At 33.1% G+C, this 22,142-nt stretch overlaps 2 protein-coding genes and 1 long non-coding RNA gene across 4 annotated transcripts; 1 reads left to right on the forward strand and 2 right to left on the reverse strand.

Annotated features, from left to right (window-relative positions):
• Positions 1 to 178: 178 nt before the first annotated feature.
• Positions 179 to 11,637, forward strand: SKIP5 (SKP1/ASK-interacting protein 5). The gene is made up of 5 exons (XM_079084981.1): positions 179 to 401; positions 5,720 to 5,864; positions 6,279 to 6,357; positions 10,824 to 10,882; positions 11,104 to 11,637. Exons 1-5 carry the CDS (start codon positions 278 to 280, stop codon positions 11,471 to 11,473), a joined length of 777 nt encoding a protein of 258 aa, XP_078941107.1. The 5' UTR covers positions 179 to 277; the 3' UTR covers positions 11,474 to 11,637.
• A 425-nt stretch (positions 11,638 to 12,062) lies between these two features.
• LOC145166062 (cysteine proteinase inhibitor 1-like) lies at positions 12,063 to 12,686 on the reverse strand. Its single transcript, XM_079084993.1, has one exon. The coding sequence runs from the start codon at positions 12,562 to 12,564 to the stop codon at positions 12,217 to 12,219; it is 348 nt and encodes a 115-aa protein (XP_078941119.1). The 5' UTR covers positions 12,565 to 12,686; the 3' UTR covers positions 12,063 to 12,216.
• A 4,622-nt stretch (positions 12,687 to 17,308) lies between these two features.
• On the reverse strand, positions 17,309 to 18,106 carry LOC145166078 (uncharacterized). Of its 2 annotated transcripts, XR_013740347.1 has the most exons (4): positions 18,058 to 18,106; positions 17,917 to 17,987; positions 17,658 to 17,805; positions 17,309 to 17,487 (listed from the first exon to the last, which is right to left on the reverse strand). It is a non-coding gene; the product is annotated as an uncharacterized LOC145166078 (long non-coding RNA). The 2 variants fall into 2 exon arrangements; XR_013740346.1 differs by lacking the exon at positions 18,058 to 18,106 and having other exon boundaries at positions 17,917 to 17,998.
• Positions 18,107 to 22,142: the final 4,036 nt, after the last annotated feature.

Here is a 22,142-nt window from a genome sequence, read left to right on the forward strand (position 1 = left end):
TAAAAAATATATTGTTTTAAAAGTATAAAAAGAAGAATACATATTAAAAGCAATATAATAAAATATAGAAGTTACGTTTTCCTTTTATTTAAACTTTTATTTATCAATTTGAAGTAAATATTTTCTTATATTGTTATCAATCTAATATAAAAAACAGTGATGTCATTTGTAAATTTTTTAGTTATACACTAAAATATTACAGACCGGGCGTAAGAAAACTGTTTAAGGCGGTGGTTGCTTCTTCTTCGCCACCGCTCCGAGAGGAAACCCGATTTACATGGACGAGAACAAGCAAAAGTGCAGCCGCTCCTCAACGCACTCCTCTTCTCGTTTTTCTCATGTAAACAATCTGGATGATGGTTGTTTGATGCATATCTTCAGCTTCTTATCTCCAATCCCAGGTACACTTTCTTTTGTATTAAGTTACAAACCCTAATTTTTCATCATCTATCATCATTATTGTTGTAGTAACAAATTGTTTCCTACGCGACTAGTTAATTCACCCATCTGCTACTTCTGTTGCAACAATTTCCCCTTTTGCAACTTCTTAATTGACAAATTTAGCGCGCATTCTTCAACTTTTACTTGTCATATCGATAATTAATGAGTTTTAACCTGAATTAGTTGTATGGAATTGGCAGAAGATTTTGTTATGCTAGTCATGTTAAGTTTATATTGTAGATCTCTGTTAATGGTTGTGCATCTTGGTAAATTGGGAGTTTTTAACAAGAGTTTTCAGTTTTTTTTTCGAAGAAGAATTACAATGAAAGTACTTCTCCTTCTAACAAGTTTAAGAATTTGAGTTTTCTGTATGTGTCAACAAATGAAATTTTGATGCTTACTTCTCCATTTGTAAAGATTTGGCACTTAATACTTAATAGTTAATACTAACACACATATTCTGTAATTATAATAAATCAACTATCTTTAAACCTAAACTCGTTATTGGTAAGGATTGGTTTTCCTACTATCAACATCATTTGAGCATGAATTTGGTGTATGATTCCTAACAGTTACATCAAAAATACTGTGCAGATAAGTAAGTTTGATAGTACTGACCAAGAAATGTATCTTAACTCCATAAAGACACTAAAGTCCTTGTTAATCTTTTCAAATCAGTATAAATCTCTATATAGGTGGAGACCAAATGAGTGACCAGCCACTCGACTCTCTACATATTTTTTTGTTAATATATTGATTAAAATATGCATGTCTTTTAGATAAGAATATTTAAAATTAAGTAAGCAAGAACACAAGTAGCTTACAAATGCTTACATCATGCTTATTAAGGTGCTTACAAGTTCTATAGCATTGGAACAAGTCACCCAAGCATAGCATTACAAAGATTAGTTCCCAAGTTACCCTATACATAGTATCTATACATAGACATACAAGCTGTCAAGATCTTAGATCATGTTTATTAAGGTGCTTACAAGATTTCACAACATAAGAATAAGTCATTTAAGCATAGAATCCATAGCTTGGTGTCCAAGTAAACCTATAACTAGATTCTATAAGTAGATGTACAAGCTGTTCAGATTTTAGTTAAGCTATAAGATGACTAGTGAAGGCCAAGGGAAATGATGTGCAACCTTTTTAAGAGATAAGATAAAGCAAGTACAATATGTGTCACCTTCTTATGAATGTAGCATGTCTAAAGCTTAGAGGACAAGGGATGTAATGCACATAATTCACCTATAAATAACCAGCCATATTAAGCATTTTTCTTCATTCCAAAATTAAAATCACTCTCAATTAATTAGTAGTAAGTTGAATATTTTGGAAGCACAAAAGTTTAAGCTTAAAGCAAAGTGAGTATTTTTGTGATTTAATGAGATGCATACATGCTATATTTGTTACATACTATTTTGCATGCTTAGTTGCTAAATGTCATAAAGATATGTTTTAGTATATTATCAAGATAGCATGAAAAGTTTTATACATGTCAAGTTGGCCATTTAAATACCCATCGTACGAGGTATAGAATGAAGGATCGTCTTGCAAACGGATCTTATGGAACAACCTTCTAAGGACCCCGAGGTTAGCTAATCTCTTGGTAGTTTGACCTACTTACATGTAGTTATGAGATCTCAAAGGAATGTTTCAAGCATGTTTCAAGAAAGAATGCATTAATTGTTATTCTTGCATTAAATATTTTATGCTAAATAACCAAAACCATTATTACTCACTAAGCTTAAAGCTTATGTATTCTTGTATGTATCTCAGGACAAAATGGGACCACATGAAGTAGTTTTTTTTTTAAAAGAATAAAATTTGGATGTAACATAAGTTGTTAAAATAGTACATTATGTTTTTCCGCTTACAATAAACCTTTGAAATAAAGATATATTACTTTAAAGACTTTCATAAAAGGGCAATAACAAGTTAGGTGATGGTACCCGTAGGAGTGGGGCGTCACAAGTTGGTATCAGTTTGGTTACATTTAGTTCCAAACTAAAACTTAGCTTTTAGGAAATGACATTATGCGGCGTTAAGGAGTTTGAAACAATTAACTCTAGAGATTACTAACATGTCTCTTCAAAGTGGTAATTACGTTGTGTTTATGAGACATGACTTGACAAACTTTTTAAGGTTATTTTCGATGATGTGAATAAGGAGGGCATTAACGTCTTTTGCAAAGACGAGGACTAGAGGGAGTCCTGTCCCACAATTTTGTCCCATTGACATCGGTTGATTCGTGTGACGCCCCGATCCTGCGGGTACTGTCATCTAACTTAATTATGCCCTTAATGAATATCTTTTAAGTAATACATCATTATTTCATCAAAAGTTTATTATAAGAAAACTTGACAAGCGGAAAAATAAAAAATACTATTTTAACATGTATACTACACCTAATTTTATTAATTCAAAATAGAAACTACTTCATGTGGTCTCTTAACTCCTTTCCTGAGATACATACAAAAATACGTAAGCTTTAAGCTTAGTGAGTAGTTATGGTTTTGATTATTTAGCATAAACATTTAATGCAAAAATAACAATCAATGCATCCTTTCTTGAAACATGCTTAAAAGTATTTCTTTGAGATCTCATAGCTACATGTAAGTAGGCAAAACTATTGAGAGATTAGCTAACCTCGGGGTTTATATAAGGTTGTCCCATAAGGTCTGTTTGCAAGATAACCCTTCATACAATACCCCATACGATGGGTATTTAAATGGCCAAACTTAACATATATAAAACTTTCATGCTATCTTGATAACATACTAAAACATGTCTTTAAAACATTAAGCAATAAAACATCACAAAGTAGTATATAACAAATATAGAATGTATGCATCCCCTTAAATCACATAAGTGTTCACTTTGCTTTGGCTTGAATTTTTATGCTTCTAAAACCTTCAACTTACTACTAATTATTTGAGAGTTGGGGGTCGTTTGATAGTTGCTGATTGGGTTAGAGCTGACTGGGTTAAAAGCTGATTGGGTTAGAGATGCTGACTGAGTCCACATCTGACTGAGTTTATGTTGTTTGATTATTTCTCTGACCGATTATGCTGAATGATAAAAATGACCATATTACCCTTTTGTTGTGTCTTTGCTGGATAAAATAATTATAAAAATACAAACGGTCGCATAAAATCCAAATTAAACATAAATCATTTGAACACATGTACAACATAAATAATGCATAAATCTGATTTCTATCATTTCTTTACCAACATATACAATATAAATTTTGATTTCATAAGCATATAAATTCTGATTTCATACAAGATCATACAACATTTCAATAAATTATGATTTCATACAAAGATCTTACAACCTTTCAACAATTTCTGATTTCATACCAACATGGACAACATATCCAGAAAAAAAAATAGGATTCTACCAACATATTTACAACATATTCTGAAGAAGCTCCGTCAATGTCTGATTTCGTAAGCATATTATATAATTTCACACATCATCCCTTACGATCCTTGTCAACTGATTTCAGAAAAAAAAAAAAAATCGGGTTTCATACACATGGTTTGATTTCATAATCTCAAATTCGTATTTCATACATAAATGTTGTGGAGGATCCTTCCCAACTGATTTCAGAAAATAATCAGCCCTTACAATCCTTCTCAATAGATTTCAGAAAAAAAAAGGGTAAACAAGAGTGAGGCGTACCTGAGTTGTTGTGGAGGTGGCCGGTGGCGGCTATGTAGAGGTCACTGGTCGAAGGAAGCTCAGATGCACAGTGAATTTATGTCGATTGCGAAGCTATTTGTGATTACAGAAAAAAAAAAACAAAAAAAAAAGAAGAACGCGTTACCTGCTTTGGTGGTCTACGCCGGCAGAGTCGCCGGTCGGAGATGCTGACCAGGAGTAGAAACTCGCCGGTGGGAGATGCTGAGGAGGATGCGACGATCGTTGATGCAGCTTTGTTTTTTAAGCGTGCGGTTTTTCTTTTTAGGTCTAGACTCTAGAGGCGAGGGCAGATAAAAGAAAAGAAGGCGTGGGCTTTTTTTTCTTCCGGTCAGCCAACTCTTTGAGGCTTACCCGGTAAGCTATTTGGGTCAGCCTTGCTGACCGAGTTAGCATAAATATGAAACTATCAAACACTCTGACTGCTTACCGAGTCAGCAGTCAGCTCTTACTGGACCCGGTAAGTTCAAATCAAACGGCCCCTTAGTTTAGTTTTGGGATGAAAAATGATTAACATGGCTTGTTATTTATAGGTGAATTATGTGCATTACATCCCTTGTCCTGTAGGCTTTAGACATGGTACATCCATAAGAATGTTACACTTTTTATACTTGCTTCAACTTATCTCTTTAGAAGGTTACACATCAATCTCTCAATCTTCATTAATCATCTAACAGCCTAACTAAAATCTGTACATCTAGTTACAGAGTCTAGTTATAAGTTATATGTTAACGTGGACACTAATATATGTGATTCTATGCTTAAATGACTTGTTTTATGCTATGGAATCTTACAAACACCTTGGTAAACATGATGTAAGATTTGGACAACTTGTATGTCTATGTATAAATACTATGTATATGGTAACTTAGGGACTAATCTTTGTAATGCTATGCGTGTTGACTTGTTTTAATGCTCTAGAACTTGTAAACACCTTAATAAGCATGATGTAAGCATTTGTAAGTTATTTGTGTGCTTGCTTACTTAGTTTTAATTTTGTTGATAATTAAAACTTCTAGCATTTTTTCTATGACAACCATTTCCTAATTGTTCTTAACAGTTGTTTATGCTTTTCCATTGTACAAGTAAGTCATATATAGACTTTAGACCTTAACTTTATTAATCATATATATATATATATATATATATATATATATATATATATATATATATATACACTGAAAACAGTACCTGTGTGACATTCACACTCTAAGTATAATAATTAATAGTGTTAATGACAAACATAACAACATACTTTCATTGACTTGTTTATATATCATCTTACTTTCATTTCTTCCTATTACAACTTTGTACTTTCAAAACATATCCAATTATAGCAATGTCATATAAATACAAAACAATTCTCACTTGCCATAATTACGTAGATAATATCCTATTAAGAAAAATGTGAAGGTACAAATAGACTTTTCAATTTACAATGCCTTAATAAAAAATATAATGAAAGTAAATAAAAGTAGGCTTAATATATAATGTTAGATTTTTTGCTTAATATATGCAGAAATATGATTTCATATGGTGTCACATATTGCTGTTGAGTTTGCAGATCGGTATAACACAGCCCTCGTTTGCCACAGATGGCTTTTCTTGGCGTGTCATCCTGGCCTCTGGTTGCGAGTTGACCGGGCGGTCAAAGGGTTAAAAGAACCTGGCGTCTTTCCGAGCATCGAAGAAGCTGTTTCTGCTGCAAGGTTTGTAGTTTGTTGATTACTGTGTTTGGCATGCATTAGACTGGAACCGAGACCGAGACTGATGTCAATACGACAAATTATAATTTTTTGTCACGCCCAAAAAAGGTGAATCAAGGTGGGGACAGATCTCTCTTATGTGCAAAAGACGAGAATGCCCTCCTCATCCTCGTCATCGAAAATAGCCTTAAAAAGCTTGTCCGGTCCAGTCTTGTCTTACGTAGGTTACATTTGTTACACAAGATGGAACTCAATGGGAGTATGGGACTTAACAAGCTTTCTAGGGTTATTTCTGACAATGAAGATATGGAGGGCATTCATGTCTTTTGCGCATATGAGAGATCGATCCCAGTCCCTTGTAACAAACAGGGGCTTTAATTTCATAAATATTAATTCAGACTTGTCGTAACCACTCAGGCCAGGGGACACGATATTGATTGGAGCAGGAGGGTTTCATTCTGCTTCAAATATTCAAATAAAAAAACCACTGTGCTTGGTATGTTATGTAATTTGTCAAACTTTTCATTAGGATTGGAATCTTTCCCCTTTTCACATATATCTGTTATCATTTTGCTTCCACCTTCTAGACATTGTACTTCCTTTTTCTTATAGAAGCATATCTCGATAACAATATGATATGTTGGTAATTGATATACATATAGACATATGCACAATATATATACAATTGATGAATTTAAAGAATCTCATACATATAAAATTGATAGACCCTTGTTGAATCTATCGTAAACCCCAGACATTGTAACACTCTTACTAACAGAAATTCTTGATAATATTCATAAAGATAGTTTTCTCACAATTCTAGAGGTGAGAGTCTCTCCAAAAGATGAACAAAGTTCTCTTAGATTAATTCTTAGCTACCCAAATGATAAGAAAAACTAGCTACTTATACTCTTAACAATGGACCACATGGATAGACAATAATTCTCATACAGAGAATGTTGTCCCCCGCCACAACTGGACCACCTGCAACGATTATACCCTAGACACAAACAAACAAATACTTAAATAAAAAGACGATTCTACCCTTATACCCCTAGGCTATAACCCTGTAAATTTAAGGCTTAACAATACCGGCGGCCCAAACTTTCACGTTGTCCTCAAGGTGAAGGAAAGAATGGGTTACGCTTGTCGTCTTGATCATGTGTAGTTGCAAAGAGGAGAGGTACACCCAAAGCAACCAACCATGCAGGTATAACATTAGTGACCCGAGAAAAGAGACAAAAAACCCCTCAAACTTCTTCTTGAGAGACTCCTGCTGCTGTTCATCATCTGTTTCTCTCAGCTTTAGCCAATCGTTGGTTCTTTTTATCGTGTTCTTCATACCCCATGGATCATTAACCCACATATCTCTCTGCCTTGCAGCCCACACAATTATCTTAACAGCCCTATCAGCAAACCTTAGTGTATTTTCATGGAAATAACCAACAGACCATATCCGAAATCCCAGAGATTCTTCCAAACGTGGGACATAAACACTCTTTGTAATCAGAACTAATAACCCACAAGCTTGCATGGCTAAAATCTTTTCCATTAACACCCCAATTCTTACACCAATATTTCTGTTTTTGCCCTCATAAAAATCTATAATATCAACAACAGACTTCGTATCAAGTTCGTATGATGAGAACGACAGGGAGAATACATGTAGGAAATATTGGACCATTCTCTCCTCCTTGTTAGAGATCTCTTCCTTGATCACCTTCTCAACCCGTATGAACTTGTACTCATCATATCTGTTTTCTTTTTCCACGAGCCTGTTTTCTTCCTTTACCACAACAATATCAGGTTGATGTTGATATAAATCATAAAATAAACCTTCAGCTACGAACTTACTGTCACAGGAAGTGATAACTGGGTTACTGTGTAAATCAAAAACAGGTTCCTCCTTACAATCCCGGTTTTTGAGAGAAGATACCGGAGAGTGGATGATTGAAGTTCAACCATGACCCATTTAACACCCAATCAGATTGGTTCAATTCATTGAAATCTCGACACTCATTGCAAGCATTTGAAACTCTAAAAGCAAATAAATTTCCAGAAATATCTATCAACTTAACAAAAATTTCTGAGAATTCTGAAGTACCTAACCTCACTGTTATGAATGGACCTTGGCGAGGAACATGCTTCACTTTCCCTTGATTCAGAATCGAATTAGACTTCCATGGTTTAAGATGGTCAACGTTCCAACAAAAATTTCCACGACGAGTCAGATACGAGAAGCCCAAGTCAAGAGAGACATCATCATGGTTTCCACAGTCGTGCTGCTTTCTATTTGAATTTGTTTCCGTCAATGTTGTTGACAAGTTCTTAGCCGGGAAGAATGGAGAAGACGCGTTGGAAGGAGCGATCGTAGTTATGGGGTTTTTAGTAACTAAATGTGGGCTCAATTTCTCCTTGACCTTAGTTGCTAAACCCATCGTCAGATCCAGATTAGGTGAGCCCGTTACTTTAAATTCGGCCCAAATTTTTTTTTGAAGCCCACCTTTGTGTTGACCTAGGTGTTCCGTTTCACAGCCGTCGCTTAACGGAGCCGCTATCTCCCAATGATGCTGTGAGTATTCCGTTTGCTTCCTGATCTGAGAAAACACACCACGTCGCCTGGTGGCTCCCGTTTCTAAAGAGTTTTCTGTTACCGGAATTTCGTCATTTGAATTCGTCCCTAGCAGAGTCGCCATGTTCAATATCTGGTGCGATCCTTCCTGGTCCAGAGCTGATTTGCTCATTACTCCTCCCTCTGATTGAAATATCACCGGTGATGGTCGTGGTGGCAGCAGTGGTGGTGAATACAGTGGCGGCAATGGTGGTCTGTGGCAATCGACCAAAGGCATCTCAGGTTTTATAAAAAATTGATTCGAGTCTCCTATGTTTAAAACTGTGACCTCTCCTCTGTTCTCGAGCTCTAGAGGAGGTTGTGGATACAGTGGCAGCGAAGGTTGTGTCGGCAGCAGCGTTGCTGTTGGAAACTGCGGCGGTGGCTCGGATTCCGATTCCGACTCAGAAACTTCCAATGATACTTCTACTTCCTCCTCTTGGACCTCTTTCTTCTTCTCTTTCAAAGTAGAGTAATAAACTTGACTCCATTTAGCCTTCTCAGCCTCCATTCCTTCCTCTGAACTTCCCCTTCCTACTCCAGCAATTCCTTCTACTCTCTCAGGCACTTTAGCCATGGTTGTTCTCAGTTCCTCCTGTTTTTTCCTCATAACATCATGCCTTTGCTGAAAGGTATCCCGTCTCAGATTCATCTCCTGAATCTCTCTACCCTGAGAGTGGAGTTGGATCTGCATTTTCCCCACCTGTTCTTCCACTTCTTTGACAGCAGCAACTTCCTTTGATGCTCCTCCGATTGGAGCAGGAGCTCTGATACCAATTGATAGACCCTTGTTGAATCTATCGTAAACCCCAGACATTGTAACACTCTTACTAACAGAAATTCTTGATAATATTCATAAAGATAGTTTTCTCACAATTCTAGAGGTGAGAGTCTCTCCAAAAGATGAACAAAGTTCTCTTAGATTAATTCTTAGCTACCCAAATGATAAGAAAAACTAGCTACTTATACTCTTAACAATGGACCACATGGATAGACAATAATTCCCATACTGAGAATGTTGTCCCCCACCACAACTGGACCACCTGCAACGATTATACCCTAGACACAAACAAACAAATACTTGAATAAAAAGACGATTCTACCCTTATACCCCTAGGCTATAACCCTGTAAATTTAAGGCTTAACAAAAATCCATGTATTCCAAATTAAAAGAGACATAGGCTTTCACTTTTTTACTTATTTTAATTTATTTGTAATTATGACGTATGTACCTCATTATAAACCTTATAAGGGTAAATACAAGAAATAACAACGTTCTTTCATTTATATTTTTATTATAGCATCTTTCTTTCATTTATTTCTTTCACATCATTATACAAAAAAAAAAGGTCTTAGCAAGTCATTGTACTTTGAAAGTTCAACCATATATATCATTGTACTTCCACTTTATTTATCATACTTTGAAAAATCTACTCACATCAAGGTTATCGATAGCGATAGCGAGAAAATAGCGACAACCCACCTATACGCTACGTAGCGATAGCGATGAAATAGCGACAGCTATTTCATGTTTTGTGATTTCTTATAAAATTTAACACTATATTTACTTGCACCTATGCAGCAATCAAAAATAACATAGAACTAACAAGTACAAGTTCTATTAAGCTAACATTAAGTTCCAAAAGATGTTTACCACAAAAGATTGGTTAGTTTTAGACTCTAAAGTCTAAAATTAAGTTCTAATACCACAAAAGAATGGTTATTTTTAGACTCTAAAGTCTAAAACTATGTTTCAGTACCACAAATCGATTTTGGTGAGGTGTGCTATTGTCGCTACTATCGCAGAAGTGAGAAATAACCCGCCAAAATCGATTTTGGTGATTTTGGCGTCGATCGTACAATCTTAGTCGATTAGAGGGGAAGACATGAAATTGACTGTACGATTGCCCGCCTAAACCTATTCCGAGCCTAATTGCTACGTTTCTTACCGATTTGAACAAAAAAAAAAATTTTTTTTGCCAGACATCGCTACACACGCTATTGCCTCGCTACAGGCATCGTAGCGACCCATCACAGCTACGCTACGCTATTCGCTATAGCGAGTGTAGCGATCGCTATTAACAACCTTGACTCACATTTAGAAGAGAAAATTGCTTTGTATTTAGACAACATTGTTATTTGTCGGTAGATATTTTAAAGTACAAAGTTGTAATAGGAGGAAATGAAAGTAGGATTCTGTAAGCAAATAATTTGAAGTGGATTGATCATTGATATTTCTTTCCTTTAACCCTTTGTTTATGTATAGATATAGATTTGTATTTGTATTATATCTGCCCCTTCCATCTTTCCACCATAAAACATTACCATTTTTGCATAATTCAATCCTTCAGATTGGAGGAGGTGACCTCCCTGATGATACCACACTCCTATGCTCTCGAGGATCTGACAGGTTTGTATATTTAATTTTTTTTTTCTAGCCGAAATTTAATTATAAGGTAATTTTTTAATCTCCAAGACTAAATTGAAAATATGATTCCTAAACAGTAAAGCAAAAAGATGGAAAAGAAAAAAAAAACATGGAAAAGTATAATGTTATAATTAGGTAGATGTAACAAAAAAAAGGAATATGAAAAATGAAAGTACATTGCTATTTCTTGCATTTATTTACAGCGCTTTGGAGTTTCTATCAACATGCAAATTGGCAAACCTAACCGTAAAAGCAGAACTCGGCTGCTGTTTGCTTCACAGAAGCGGTAGACTGATAATCGAAGACTGTAATCTCCAATGCGAGTCCAACCCTTTAGACTATCTCTCCTATGCCATCATCACCACCGCCGGTGGCGGCTGTGGACCACCACCACCACCGCCTTCTGCCGCCAAGATAGCCGGCAGCGATAGTGTGTCCGTTTCCCAAACTCGAATCATGGGCGGTGCGAAAGCCGTTTTGACTAGCGGCACACTCGCGTTGCAGCAAGTCCGTGTTATATATGCACGCACTTCTATGTGTTTCTGGTTCAATGTGGTTCACCAATTATCATGATATATCATTTATATACCGACATATGTTGTAAAATAATTTCGTTAGTGGAATGACAATTAATAGCAACGTATTTAGATTTATGTTTTTTTTTCATTGTAGTATTTATTTGTCTAGACGATTGTTAATTGTTGGTTTGTTGGAAATGGAATTGAATATTTGTCATGTGTTGATATGAGTAAAATATACAAATACATTGCTATTGTTGTTTTATTCATGCTCACAACCAATATGAGCATTGTACTTCATTTGTCACGTGTATTATAAGTAAAGAAAAATTTAATATTTGTCATGTGTTGATAACAGTAAAATGTACAAATACATTGCTGTTGTGGATGAACAAACATAATGTGATGTGTTATTATAGCAAAATCTACAAAAGCACATTACTATTGTAGGTGAATAAACATAGATACACTGACATTATGTGTAAATTTTTTTTTGTGTAGTTGGATCAAGTCATATTATTGGAATTATTAGGTCATACAAATCAATTTCCTGTCCTGTTATTCATGGCTATGGCTTTGGTTGTCTTCACGTTTCTCTTCCAATTTGCAACCATGGTGTGGGTTCTAAATTTTCAATATCACCGTGATCAAAAGAAAGATCATGAAATTAAATACAGACCTGATGCATCATTCGATTTCTGTTTATTTAGTTTGGTTATACAGATCGAAATCGCCATTTAAAAGTACCTAAAATGCATATTGCAAAACCATTAAGAAAAAAAAACCTAAATTCTTTCCTCAAACGGGTCCCTTAAAGGACACAAGTTGCCTGAATTTCTGCCAAGGCTTAACCCAAACAACCGCCACGTAATTGTTCTTTACGCTGCCGTCCTCCGCCGTGATTGTCAATTTGTAATTCATTCCGGCGACCACTTGGCTCTCTCCCTTGGTCACTTTTTCGAACTTGAGAGACGTATGGTCATTCTTGTTGTGCTCATCTACCGCAAATTTCCCGATGTCAACGACTGTAGGCGCGGTTACGTTGGGAATTGGCCTCCAACCGCCGGTGAGAGGTGCTCCTCCTAACGCCGCGGAGGAATTACAGAAGAGAAAAGGTAGGAGGAAGAAGACGAAGAGATTGTGCATTTTGTAAGGACCAATTAATTACCTGTGGGCTGTGGAATGGGGAATAGAAGAGGATTTCATAGGGCTCTGAATATCTGATCCTTGTTCTCTATCAAAATATTTCATACGCCGCTTCACCATAATTGTCTCCTACACGGCATGAATTGATTGGTTTTATTTATTTATTTATTGTTTATTATTATTATTTTTAACAATATTACATGACAGTTCAATGTGGTTTGCGAGGACTATATAATTAGGCGAACCGTTGAATGCATAAATAGAACTAGTGTTATACCTACTAGTTGATTTAAAAAATAGATTAATTTTATTTTTTTTACAGAATGAATGTAGTTTCTAACATATATATTAAAAATATTTAGATAAGTGACAAAATGTCTTTCTTACTAAAAAAAATATATTGTTCATAAAGGTCATCAAATGGGTTTTTCCTTACACATTGATGAAGTGAAGAAATAAAACTCATAATAGATAAATAATTATTAATAATCAACCCCATAATCGGTATGTTTGTTTTTGAATTTGCTGTTCTTTTTACCATTCAAATAAAAATACCATTGTATGTTAATTTTTTTATTTTTTATGAATTTGCTTTTCTTATTATGATTTAGATAACTCGAAAAGGAAAGCAGATATGCATATGTATTCACTAGTCATTTATCCGCGCATAGCGGCGGGCAGCAAATAGTGTGTTTCGGCAATTAGTTTATTTTCAGCCGAGAATGATTATTTTCAATTCAATCATTAGTTTGTTTTAGGAAACATGTCATATTAAAAATATTACACATCATATTGATAAATATCATTAAATATTAGTTTTAAATACAACGATTTTTTATTTTTTTCGACGAACAATGTATTCGTCACTTTTGTATATATTGGATATGTTTGAGAACCACTACATTGGAAGTAGTTTACGATAAGGCATATAGATGATTTGGTTAGCATCATTAGTTGCAATGTTTTAACGGTGTGTTCAATGTGTGATGCTATGACCAATATTAACTATAAAAAATATGATTACTTGTTTTAATATCTATTTACATTTTTTTCATAAATTTAAATTGATTTTTAGATAAAAAAATATAATTATTGTATCTATTATTTAATCAAGTTGATTCGTACACAACTGTTTTTTCTATAAACAATAATGACATTTTTTATTTGCGTATTGTATGACCTCTCTAAAACATAAATTATTATATATGACAAAAAAATGTTTTATACAAATCAACTTCCCTTATTTAATAATTTTGTTTTTAAGATTTGTATTTATTAATGTAAATTATCTAAGTATGTAATTAAATTTAAATATATTATATCTATTTGTTAGTAAACAAATGCAACTAAAAGAAATTATAGTTACTTGTTAAAAAATAAATACTATATTTGGATGTCATCAATTTACACGGATTCTCTATCCAAATTATACGCTCAATGACCTTCATCTACCTTTCCTTCACATAAATATGGTGAATTTTGAGTTTTGTTGTTGTAAAAGTTTATAGCCGACAATAAGAATAAAATGTTATTTAGACAAAGTGAAGATAATCAAAATATTTTAACGTGTCTCTTGATAATATATAATCATGTATTGCTTTTTATAACTAATTTCTCATGCATATATACTAATTACGTTTTGACATTAGTGGTCACTTGTGAAATTATTCTATTTTTAGTATGAATTTGAAGGTAATTTTTTGAGTAAATACAAAATCACATAGCATTACATCGTCAGTTGAATGAAATTAATACATTAATTCTACTAATTATAACATTTCACTACAAGAAAAAAGGTATTAGCGGCGACAAAAGTCGCCGCTAATAGCTTTACCGGCGACACGTCGCCGATATTGAGTCGCCGCTACTGCTTTGTCGCTATTGATCAAAAAGTCGCCGCTAATGCTCACTGTCACTGCTAATGATGATGTCGCCGCTAATGCTACATGTCGCCGCTAATATTCTTGTCGCCGCTAATGCCCAATGTCGCCGCTATTGCCTTTTTTTTTTTTTTTTTAAAAGTAGCCATTTTCGGCTGTCCAAAAACCGATACATAATAACGTTAAATGCAGAAAAACCGATACGTTAAATGCAGAAAAACGATTACATAACATCCAAGTTTTATAATACCATACATACACCAAAATAAATAACAAAATTCTTATAAATTTATATCATACTACAATCTCTAATAAAAGATAAATCTAATACGACGTGTCATCATCCCCACCACCGTTGTTCCCTCCTATAAGTTCCACAGTAGACTCCGGATCGTTGTTCCCGCCACCTATTAACTTAAACCAAACTTAAAATTATCAAATTAACAAACCACCTAACTAACATTAACCTTTTAAGTTAAACCAACAATCAAACTAACAAACCAACAAACTAATAATTACCAATTTATCTACAAATACACATTACATAGGAACTATTATAGTAATTTACTTTAAATAACATTTTCAATAATAGCGTCCTACTTGTTTTTTGTTTCTTTTTTCCATTATGACATTGTACTTTACACATTGTATACAATACACTCCAAATTGCATTCAAATACACACATACATACATTATACACAAACATATACTTTTTATACACATAAAACAACCATCAACACACTCCAAATTGCACATAAATACACACATACATATATTATACACAAATATATACTTTTTATACACATAAAACAACCATCAACACACTCCAAATTGCACATAAATACACACATACATACATTATACACAAATATACATACTTTTTATACACATAAAACAACTATGAACACAATCCAAATTGCATACAAATACATACATACATACATTATACACATATACATATTTTTTTTACACACACATATATGAAATACACACAATTTTCACACACATATATATGAAATACATACACATATAACATATTTCACACATATATGAAATACACACATATATACAAAATACACACACAAATGCACACATATAAAACAAATTACAAAAAAATGCACATGTGGTTCCCAAAACTTTTCCCTCTTTCAACTGGAGTCTTCGGTGCTGCAACAATGGTGGTGGTAGTTGATGCAGGTGACAGCAACTGCCGACGGCAGTGATGGTGACCAGAGAGGAAAAGAGATTTTTGAAAACAAAAATGCAATTAATCACAAACTCTTATGGAAATCGACATTAAAGTAGAAAGAAAGGAAGAGATGAGGAAGGAAACACGAACCCGGGAGAAGGAAATCGACAGCAGCAACAGTGTCGGTGGCCGGAGAGCGGAAGTTTTCGGTGGCCGGCAGTATCTCTTCTACTATATGTTGTTAAACGAGGGAGAATCGTTGGAGGAAAGGAGAATCGTCAGAGAAAATGTTGGAACAAAATGAGAGCAGTTTGAAGCAGAAAGAGGAAGCAAGTGGGAGTAATCTGCGTCAACCTTTAGCGGCGACACCCAATAGCGGCGACAAAAGAATCAATACCGGCGACATCCAACCTTTAGCGGTGACATACAAAGAGGGAAAAAAAGACGCATTTTTTTCGACCTTTAGCGGCGACAATTTAGATCTTTAGCGGCGACATAGTGTCACTGGTATTGGTTTTGTACGTTCCACGAGTTTCTCAGCCACTAGATTAGAAAAATGATCAAACGGTTGGTGTTCACCAGAACGTGAAAACGCGGATTCGGGTAGGTAGGCATTACCGGCGACACCAATAGCGGCGACAACCCCATTAGCGGCGACTTTTCGAAAAGTCGCCGCTAAAGGTGCTGTCGCCGCTATTAGTGTCGCCGGTAATGGCTGCATTTCTTGTAGTGTTTATATATTGCTTTATATCTGATTTTATTTAATAAATGGTATAACTACCATGAAGTAGTCATTTACGTAATAACTATAAAATACTAATAACTTTTACATATTGTCTTATCAGTTTAATTTTATTTAAGAGAACATAACTAAAAGTTACATTTTCATATATATCTAAAAACTTTAGATCCATCGTTGCCCTATATATTTTATCTTTTGCCTACCATTGTTAAAAATAAAAAGCTTAAACAATGACGAAAAAAATAAAATAAAATAGAAATCAGCACATACGACTTGCAATGTTTGTTATCATATCTGTGGGAAATTACAAAACTCAGAATTTACCACAGGGTTAAGTTGTGTAGTTCCATTATATAATAAAAACTTAAGACAGATAGAAACAAAACATCCCAGAAAATAAAAATAAAAGAGAAATAGCAAAATTTGCTTTAAAGGAAATTTCAGACTGGCTTCTATACAAAAAGCAACCAAAAAGTCGATCCATCCACATGACCACATCATTTTCCATGATAGTTTAAACTAACACAAATTCTGGAATTCATATTTTGGGACTTATTCATCAACATTGCTTTGTATAACCGCAAGGAGTAATGAAGACGTAAAATCTTTTTCAGCTTCTCTTAGTCATTTATTTCCCGTAATTTATTCTACATCCTGGTCAATCTTCACATAAGAAGACAAAATATATTGAAAATATCGACATATCCTATTGCTTTTGAAAAGGAGAGAATAATGTGTTATACTTGATTTTTGTGACAAACCAAGTGAAAGGCTCATGAACCTAATGCGTTTGATGTTGTATCATAGAACCAAGAAAATAACTTCAACTCAAAGTCCATACAAACAAAAATACAATTTACATGCGGTTAAATTAAAAAGTTTCAGTATAAGCATATAAAAACACTTAAGATGCATAAAAACTTAAAGATTACAAAGAGGTAACACAAACAAATGTTCATATAAGCATATAAAAACAAGTTACAAGTGATTAAAAGTTTCAAAAACCAAATGTGGTGTTTAATACAACTTGATAACCGAGAAGATATGCCTTACGACAATATGTGATCCGTTTCTACCAACCATCAGAATAAAATGCCATGGAACATGAGGTCTATAGAGAAAATATGAAAGAATATAAATTAAAAAAAAATCGGGACAAGAGGATTTTTAGATCTATTTTTTATAAGGAGTCCATGGCACACAAATTGATTAGATTTAATAAGCAGTATAGTTTGTACAAACAGAAGTAGTTATGAATTAAAATAATGTAGAGAAGCTTACCATTCAATATATTTTTGTGTCTTCAGGAGCTTATCAACAAGAGCTTATCAACAACCTGCAGATCCATAGCTCGTGAGTATCCGTTTTGACTATATCATGGATAACTACAGCATCACCACCAGCATATCACAAACAACCTGTCATTTCCCTACAAACCAAATCAAAAACTTTAAATGATGTAGTCATGGATAAATCAAGAAAAACTAGTAATGAAAGAAAAAAATATTAAAATCTAAAATATAAACACACAAGTACATACCTAACCAACAACATTCATGCTCCATTTCATAAAATCTGATTTCACAATAGCTCTAATGCTTTGTAGATACTCTGTTTCACACAATCAACAACTTAGAAGTGTTAAAAACAATAATAACATCATATATTTAAAGCATCCTACCATAAGTTAAAAGGGCCTTTCCATTTCACGCGTACTTGAAAGACCTTTGACACACACACACACACACACACACACACACACACACACACACACACACATATATATATATATATATATATATATATATATATATATATATATATATATATATATATATATATATATATATATATGGTAGGTTATAATGTGGATGACATCTATTGTGTGGTCTTAAGGATAATTATAGACCAATAGATGAAAATACTAAATAGCTTTGATCTGAGGGTCTATGATATTACAACGGAGTAGCATGCACCATATAATAACATAATTTTTATTTAAAGGGTATTTTAGTCAATTGAGCTAGTATTAAAAAAGGAAAAATTGTAGATTTTAGGGATAATTGATTATCTTAATTTTAAAAATATGATTTTATATGATAATGATTCTCTTATTTCGGGTATTCTTAGAGAATAAGTTTATGAGTAAGACGTTCATTCTGACAGAATATGCTTATAAATGTGAAATCTTTTTTTAAATAAATTCCATTATTCGGAAAATGTAATACTAAACATATATTATCAAGATTAACACCTTGTAGCGAGTAATAATGATTAAGAATACCACAACTAATTATTAAAATTTACATTCATTTTTAAAGAATACGATTATAAACAAGAATTACATTCATTTTGAAAGAATACAACTAATAATGGTTAAAAATATTTATTCTTAAATAATAAAAGCAAGAATTAAAAATTGAAAAAAAAACATTGAAGCCTAAAAAAACATTAATACATTCTAAAAGAATATCGTTGACAAGAATCAATTTCTATTATGTGGTCTATTCTTCAAGCATTAGTTTCCAGGATGCACTTGATCTTTGCAGAATGTAATAATTCTGACAGAATCCACTTGATTTGCATTTCTGAGAAAAAGAAAGATGATCAACCATTTGTATTCGGATAAAACAACAATCAAGTATAAATAAAAACAAAACACCACATGTAAAATTAAATAACAATCAAAACACAAATTAATATTCTTTGATTATCAAAACACCAATTAACCGATGGCGTGCAAAGATAGAAAACATTTATGCACATTAGGTTGATATAATTTGTTATTGTTTTAATTATATTTCATGTATTAAATAAACAACATACAACAAAATAACAACAAAAATGACGTCAAGTTGCTCTCAATTATATAGGACAAAATATATATGTGAATTGTATTTAAAAAAAAACAACTCTATTATTAGCTATGAAAATACAAGTACCCTAATATCCTAATATGGAATGAAAAGAAGAAAAGAAGAAAGAAAAAAAAAAGATGCAGACGACATAGAGATAAATGCTTTCACTCTTTTTTTTTCCTGCTAAAGCACACTTTCCACAACCCCAACTATTTTCCAATAAACAACACAAAACAATCTCACTAACAATTTCATCAACCCATTAAAATCAATTAATTCATTTTTGAAAAACACATATTTATATTTGTAATTTAAGAACCTTAAACCAAACATGAAGCACCATATATATGTGCCATATCAGGCATAATCGTTTCAAGCACCTCGAAAGAAATCAAGAAAGTCAAGAAACAATGAAAAACATGTTACCTTAATTTTATGTTTCCATGGCATTGATCATCAGTGGGTACAAACAGCCGACCCATTTTTTCTCCTTCTCTCTTACTATGTATAAGATTTCATCCAAAATAAGATAGAAGGTCTTCAAAAAAACGTGGTGATGGGGATTGACGGCAATCCAGATGATGTTGAGGGTTGTCGATGTTGATTAACATGGTGAGGGGTCGGTGGTATTTTAGGTTTTAAAACTGATTTCCCTTATTTAAAGGAATAATAATTTTTTTTTTAATTATTTACCATAATTAGATGTAGTTAATACTACTATTATACCCTTATATTATTTATTAATGATTTGTTTTTTCTTTTATTTTTATTGGTCCCTACGTCCATACAATATATGTTCATCCATATATGAACCTAGCTCTCTCTCTCTCTATATATATATATATATATATATATATATATATATATATATATATATATATATATATATATATATATATATATATATATATATATATAAAAGGATTTATTAGGTTTCAAATCAAAAGGATAATACAATGCATGAATGCATCCTTAACAAATAAACGTTACATGTATAGAAACAGAGAATGGAAGTGTGAATGCATCCTTAACAAACAGAGAATGGAAGTGGAGAGAAAGAGGCTTATTGATCCAATGTACAACACATCTGCATCTGCAACAATAAAATGCAGTAATCAATTTGACTTATTTTGAAGTAGAAATGACAGAATTGTATTTGAACATTTTCTAGAAAGAAAACATGACTCTTAGACAAACAGCTTCTTTTATTTCACCCGTCGACCATCAAAATCCATCCAACGAACCTTTGGAAAAACACATCTTCCACAGCCTCAGAATACCATCGGACCTCCCTATTCGCATAACAAACCACCCACCTTTTTCCACCATCATCACAATCGAAACCTACCGCCACAACCAAACTTGTAACAAAACAGAACACCACCGTGAGCCATAGTCGAACACCTTTACTCGAGCCACTATATAGCTACCTGTTACATCGTGAAGAACTCCACAACCTCTTTCAGTCGATCTATGCTTCACAACCATAACCATTAACATAAGAAATTCACCAAGCCAAACAGCCGATAACGGCCACAATAAATATTCAAAAAATCAAAAAAAAATCATAAACTCATGCTTCTCTTTTGCATATACAGATGGGAAATAATAATAAGAAAACTAAAACGAATCTAGTAATCACAAAGAAAACCTAACGGAAGGTAGATGAAAATGATAGTGTTGAAGCTCAATTACAGAGATGATGGTGAATGAAGCAACATGTTGCGAGTGAAGAAACGTCTAGGTTCTAGAGGAGGGGGGATAAAGTGGTTTAGGAGAGAGAGGTTATATTTCAAAACTTGAATTCACATGAGAGAATGAAGAAGACCTTGAATATCTATTTGGATGAAAAAATCGGTCAAAACCTTGGAAGAGAAGATTTATAGGAAGTTTGTTTAAACTTTAATATTATTTTATTAGTAGTTAGTTGTATAATTAGCTTAATGGTTTGGACGTCTTAAAAAAATATTATTATTTTATTCAATCTATTTTTAGAAATAGTAAGATTTCTTTTATAAGATAGTATAGATACATATTTAAACCCAATATATCACCTTATGTGGTTACTCAAAAAGTATGATAAAATGTTGTTAATATGAGTAACTACGACTAAAATCTTGTTACAAACCTTACAAAATACTTAGACTTGGTCACCTAGTTAGAATCGGTAAACCATTAAAATTATAATGAAATATTTATAACTAAAAAACATCATTAAAAATCAACAAAACTTACTTAAATTTTTGTATTTCATTCAAAAAGAGTTCAATTACTCAACTTTTAGTTGGCTCCGTCATTTTATAAAAATATTAGTCGGCATAATCTTCATAGATTCACTCTTCATAACAAACGGGAAAAAATAGATCAAATCTTAGAGTTTTTTAAAAATCATGGAACATTGAAACACTAATATGATGCAATCTACAAACTACAAAAGTTATAGATGAGGAATACATGAGAGCATGCGTATTCTTTTTCCTAAATATGGACTACAAGACTTTCTTTCGAACCATCTTTGGTTGCAATAGTACTTGACATACATTAGACTGAATGTTGCTGTGATTAAATAACAATAAAAAAAATATATAGGGTATTACCCGTAAGTTGTAACACTTTATATACACTAATAATAACATCATATAAATGAATCACCATAAATACTTATAAGTCTATTACAGAAAAATAACCTTGTTCATCAAGTTTGTGATATAAATGAATCACCATAAATACTTGTAAGTCTATTACAGAAAAATAACCTTGTTGCATCAAGTTTGTGATGTTATTCAACATGGCTGCAAAACTATCCTTTCGTTTGGAGCCATCTTATCTTGCAAATATAACTACATCCCCTTTCAAACGAAATCCAAAAAACAAAGTAAATCATAAGAAAAATACAAAATAAGGTGTC

Source organism: Lactuca virosa, chromosome 1, assembly GCF_052849685.1.
Source record: "Lactuca virosa cultivar CGN04683 chromosome 1, Lactuca_virosa_CGN04683_v6, whole genome shotgun sequence".
Lineage (NCBI taxonomy): Eukaryota > Viridiplantae > Streptophyta > Magnoliopsida > Asterales > Asteraceae > Lactuca > Lactuca virosa.

Bases quoted from the DNA above. Each gene is read 5' to 3' on its own strand.
- SKIP5 (XM_079084981.1), top strand. From the start codon at position 278: ATGGACGAGAACAAGCAAAAGTGCAGCCGCTCCTCAACGCACTCCTCT. The intron at 402-5,719 runs GTACACTTTCTT...TTGAGTTTGCAG, and splicing joins CTTCTTATCTCCAATCCCAG to ATCGGTATAACACAGCCCTC. The intron at 10,883-11,103 runs GTTTGTATATTT...ATTTATTTACAG, and splicing joins TGCTCTCGAGGATCTGACAG to CGCTTTGGAGTTTCTATCAA.
- LOC145166062 (XM_079084993.1), bottom strand. From the start codon at position 12,564: ATGCACAATCTCTTCGTCTTCTTCCTCCTACCTTTTCTCTTCTGTAAT.